Genomic DNA, 6000 nt, shown 5'->3' on the forward strand with positions numbered 1-6000 from the left:
GCAGAAGAAGAAGAAGAAAGAAGAAGAAGAAAAAGAAGAACAAGCAGAAGAAGAAAGAGAAACAGAAGAAGGAGAAGAAAGAAGAAGAAGAAAAAGCAGAAGAAGAAAGAGAAGCAGAAGAAGAAGAAGAAAGAGAAGAAGAAGAAGAAGAAGAAGAAGAAGCTGAAAAAGAAGAAGAAGAAGAAGAAGAAGAAGAAGAAGAAAAAAAAAAAAGACGAAAGAGAAGCCGAAGAAGAAGAAGAAGAAGAAAAAGACGAAATTGAAGCCGAAGAAGAAGAAGAAGAAGAAGAAGAAGAAGAAGAAGAAGAAGAAACTGAAGAAGAAGAAGAAGCTGAAGAAGAAGAAGAAGAAGAAAAAGACGAAAGAGAAGCCAAAGAAGAAGAAGAAGAAGATGAAAGAAAAGCTGAAGAAGAAGAAGAAGAAGAAACAGAAACAGAAGAAGAAGAAGAAACAGAAGCAGAAGAAGGCCACTGACGGTGAAGACTTTGTCGCGGGTGACCATCATGAGGACGGGCATGGCCTTGTCCACCAGTGCCAGAGGGCCGTGCTTCAGCTCCCCGGCCAGGATGCCTTCCGAGTGCATGTAGGTCAGCTCCTTGATTTTCTGTGTACAGTTTGACACAAAGTTATTATAACGATGATGATGATGATGATGATGATGATGATGATGGTCATGATAATAATAATAATAATAAGACTACTACTACTACTAATGATGATGACGATGATTATGATGATGATGATGATAGTAATAATGATACTACTACTACTACTACTACTACTACTACTACTACTGCTGCTGCTGCTAACAACAATAACAACAACAACAATAATACTGATAATGATGATCATAGCAATAACAATAATGATGGTGATGATAATAATAATAATGATGATCATCATCATCATCATCATCATCATGATAATAATGATAATGATGGTGGTGATGATGGTGGTGGTGATAATCATCATCATCATCATCATCATCATCAACACAATAACAATCATAATTATAATAATGAATGAATAATAAAAATAAGAAGAATCAGAAGTAGAATCAGAATCAGAAGAAGAAGATAATGATAATAATAGTAATAATAACAATAATGATAATAATAAACTTTTTTTTCTCAAATCGAGCTCAAAGTGCTTTAATTATTATCAAGAAAACAAAAAGAAAAAGAAAAAAAGGAGGGCTTTTTTTTTTCTTTCTAGTACACGGATAATCACCAAAGGCCAGCTAGCACCCAAGGCTGCAGCTAGCTCTTAGAGCAAGTGCAGTGTTCCTCCTAGTCTGACAGTTATAGTCCTTCACAAAAGATTACGTTGTATGTAAATTCCCATTGTAATGGAGACAGCATTCATGAAACAGACAGCTCAAACATTGCTGCTAGCCCAGCTGTAAGCTTATGTCACGTCTCTGATATATGCTAGCCAGCAGTACACACACACACACACACACACACACACATTCCATCTAATAACACTTCTAGCAAATAGACATTGAACTGAAGATCTCTCTCTCTCTCTCTCTCACACACACACATACCACACACACATACATACACAGACACACCACACACATGCACACACACACGCACACACACAATAACAACAAGAACATCAACATCAACAACAACAACACACACACACACACACACACACACACACAATAACAACAACAACATCAACAACAACACACACACACACACACACAATAACAACATCAACAACAACAACACACACACACACACACACACCAGGTGGGGGGGGGGGAATTATCCATGAGTTTCCTCTGAAAATTGGCCGGGGTTCAGGTGCTGCCTTAGGCCCCTGGTGGGGTACAGGGGGGGTGCGGGGGGAGGAGGGGGGGGGGGGAGGGGGGGGGGTGGAGGGGCGGTCCAATTACAGTTTTTGACAACCATTCCCAACTCTATTACTTTGCAATGCTTTCTTCATCGAAAATGTCACCATGATTCACCACTCTCGACAACCAGACATGCTTGCCGTTTGAAAATTACAAGATGGCAGCTGAAGCAAAAGTGACATCATGATATAGTTGAAAATCTGAACTGGGCTTAAAATTTATTTTAAAAAAAATTAAAAAAAAAATAAATAAAAAATAAAAAACCCTGAAGTGGGCTTGACATGGACTGGAAGAAAATAAAACTCACTCACCAATTTTTTTTCCTGTAAATCTTTTTTTTCCCCCCACTGAAATCAACTGCTCTTCTGAAAATAGCTGATCTGTTGAGGATTTCCCAAGCTCACACACACACACACACACACACACACACATTAAAGAAAAATATATATATATATCCCTACCAGTGCCCCTTCCAGGCAGGTGGCGTAGTTGTAGCCACGGCCCATCACCAGGAGGGACTTCTGCTGGTACAGTTCCTGGGCCAGAGCATGGATCTGGTCATCGATCTTCAGCACCTCCTTGATTTGCTCTGACAGGGACAGAGAGAAAAACACGTCTGATAACACACACACACACACACACACACAAAACACACACAAACACACACACACACACACACACACACACAAAACACACAAAAACCCCTCCTTGATTTGCTCTGACAGGGGCAGAGAAAAACACGTTTGAACACACATACACACACACACACACACACACACACACACACACAAAAACCAACAACAACAAAAAACCCTCCTTGATTTGCTCTGCAGGGAGAGAAAAAACACATATGAACACACACACACACACACACACACACACACACACACAAACCTCCTTGATTTGCTCTGCAGGGAGACAAAAAGCACGTCTGAACACACACACACACACACAAAAAAAAAAACAACAACAAAAAAACCCTCCTTGATTTGCTCTGCAGTGAGAGAAGAAACACATTTGAACACACACACACACACACACAAACCCACAAAAAACCCTCCTTGATTTCCTCTGCAGGGAGAGAAAAACATGTCTGAACACACACATACATACATACATACACACAAAAAAACACACACACAATAAACCTCCTTGATTTGCTCTGACAGGCAGAGAAAAACACGTTTGAACACACACATACACACAAAAACAAAAAAACAAAAAAAACACACAAAAAAACACTTCTTGATTTGCTCTGCAGGGAGAGAAAAAAACACGTCTGAACACACACACACACACAAAACAAAAAACCCCACAAAAAACACACACACAAAACACCTCCTTGATTTGCTCTGATAGGCAGAGAAAAACACGTTTGAACACACAGAGACACACACACAGGCACACAAACTCTGCAAAAATATGACAAAATATAAGAATGCATATACACTCACACACATACAAAACACACACACACACACACACACACACAAAAACACACACACACAAAAAAAAACAATGATGGGACTGCAAAGGACGAACCCAGAATGTGTCTGTGCTTAGGGGGGTGGGGGGGGGGGGGATGCGGGACGGGGTGGGAGGGGTACGAGGGGGGGGTGGGAGGGGGGGTAGGGAGGGGGGAGGCACGTTCAGAATGAGCAGCATGTAAGTAATGCCACTGAAATGGTGCAGATGGGTGGGATAGTAACAACAACAACAAAAAATGAAAAAGAAAAAAAAAAGAGAGGCAAGGCCTTCAAGACTCACTTGTGATACACTTAAAAAATATATATATATATATAATCGTTAAAATGTGTTCTGTATTTGTTATTATAAAGCTTCGCGTTAAAAAAAAAAAAAAAGAAAAAAGAAAAAAAAGTCCTAACCAGATTCGAATTAGGTCCCCTAGCATTAATTACAGAGTAATTTCCCTTTTTTACTATCTGCACCAAAACGTTTGCAAAATAAATAAAACTTCCATGCTTAGCAAAAAAAGTTCCTGTTTGAACAAAAATGATAATAATGACTGCTCTTGTTGCTGGGTCAGAATATCAGATCAAAGTGCCAAGTTTAGAGAATACAAAAAATATAAATATAACAGTAAATGCAGTTTGCATACAATTAGGCTTCATTTTTTAATTTTTTTGTGCCCATCCCAGAGGTGCAATATTGTTTTAAACATGATGACTGGAAAGAACTGAATTTTTTCCTATTTTTATGCCTAATTTGGTGTCAGCTGACTAAGTATTTGCAGAGAAAATGTCAATGTTAAAGTTTACCACGGACACACACACACACACACACAGAGACAACCGAACACCGGGTTAAAACATAGACTCACTTTGTTTACACAAGTGAGTCAAAAACAAAAAAAAAGAAAAAAAAAAAAAAAAAAAAAAGAAAGAAAAAAATTACTGCCGATATTTATCTAACCTGGCAGGTTCTTCAGTCCCTGGATGATCTCCTGACGCCTGCCCTGCATGGAGATGCGATCCTCGCAGAACATCAAGCCGAACATCACCAGCGAGATGAACTGACTCGTGTAGGCCTGTCACCGACACAACAGTTTTCATCAGTTTCAGTTTCTCAAGGAGGCGCCACCGCGTTTCGACAAACCCGTATACTCTTCACCACACTGTTCTAGGCAGATGCCACACAGCTGCATAACCCAATGCGCTTATCTCGCTCCGGACGAATATATAGCATATAATTTTTTACTGTAGCTTGATGAAGCCTTTTGTACACGAAAGTGTGTCTTCACAAGTGACCGAGAGCGTTGATGTTTTTGACTTTTTGCATTCATTATCAGTTGTTTCGCTTGTCAGTTTAACGACTTCTCTTTTACGAAGTCCTTTAAGTAATTTCCTGTAACTGTATTTAGAGGTTGCTTTTTTTTTGTTTGTTTGTTTTTCTTCTAAATTTCACCCACATTTTTACCCTCATTTGCCCAGTTTCTCCCAACCCTCCATTCATCCACATCTCCCACCCCTTCTAACCGATAATACTCAGATGTATTCATAAATACTTTAACAAAATGTCTTCAATCACCGATATGTGTGACGGGACATTAAAGAAAATTCCTCCCTCCTCCGGACGAATAGTTCTCTCCCTTGCTTTTCCCTACAGAAGGCCCATTTGTTAGGGTTAGGAAAAAAAAATTCACAAAAAATACATAACATAAAGTAACTGAATGAAACTCCCTGTACTTGACCCACTGACCTCTCTCTTCACGTTGTGTGAACGCCCACCCCCCTCCCTCTTCACTGATCTCACAAGCTGAATCACTGTCAGTACCTACTTGCCGGTAGCTTTCTTCACTGCAGATGCTTTATTCAACGTCTTCATCATCCTCATCGATGTCAAAACCTTCAGTTTGAAGCATTTCAATCACTTCAGCAGCAGTAAAAGACACTGTCATGATCTAGTTTGCTCCAAAAATTTCTCCTTGTATCACCTACGACGCCTTTTTCGATACGTATGCAGATTAGCTTGTTGTGTGGGGTCCTGAACGCGCGGGCTCGCTGTGGAGTGTGTTGTTAGGAAATTTCATGAAGAAACTTTCCATTTGACCCTTGACACATTCGCAATGCCTGATGTAGCTGCGATTGTTATGCTACCCCATGAGGAAAATGTGGAAAAAATTGTAACTGTCGAAACCGCTATAGCGTTCCATCGTCCGGAGTCAGTTAATCATGCCTTGTGAGTGCATGCATATATTTGTGTACCTATCAGAGTGGATTTCTTTTTACTGAGTTTTGCATGAGGACAACAATTTTTGTCACCATAGGTTCTTTTCCAGTGCGCCAAGCGTGTGTGCTGCACATGGGACCTCGGTTTATCATCTTATCCTGAGGACTCGACGCTCAGTTTGATTTCTCCAGTCAAACTTGGGACACAGGGTGAGAGAGGGATTCGAACCCACACCTGACGGGCGCAATAGCCGAGTGGTTAAAGCATTGGACTGTCAATCTGAGGGTCCCAGGTTCGAATCACGGTGATGGCGCCTGGTGGGTAAAGGGTGGAGATTTTTACGATCTCCCAGGTCAACATATGTGCAGACCTGCTAGTGCCTGAACCCCCTTCGTGTGTATATGCAAGCAGAAGATCAAATACGCACGTTAAAGATCCTGTAA

General features: G+C 40.5%; 1 protein-coding gene across 1 annotated transcript in view; it reads right to left on the reverse strand.

Moving 5' to 3' along the window:
• Positions 1-6000, reverse strand: part of LOC143292124 (glutamine--fructose-6-phosphate aminotransferase [isomerizing] 2-like) — a 59010-nt gene that overhangs the window by 7294 nt on the left and 45716 nt on the right. Inside the window, exons 14-16 of the mRNA XM_076602313.1 lie at positions 4301-4415; positions 2329-2456; positions 476-604 (exon numbers count right to left, since the gene is read on the reverse strand). Coding sequence (XP_076458428.1) covers positions 476-604; positions 2329-2456; positions 4301-4415 — 372 coding nt within the window. The remainder of the gene's footprint in view (positions 1-475; positions 605-2328; positions 2457-4300; positions 4416-6000) is intronic.

Source organism: Babylonia areolata, chromosome 18 (assembly GCF_041734735.1).
Source record: "Babylonia areolata isolate BAREFJ2019XMU chromosome 18, ASM4173473v1, whole genome shotgun sequence".
NCBI lineage: Eukaryota > Metazoa > Mollusca > Gastropoda > Neogastropoda > Buccinidae > Babylonia > Babylonia areolata.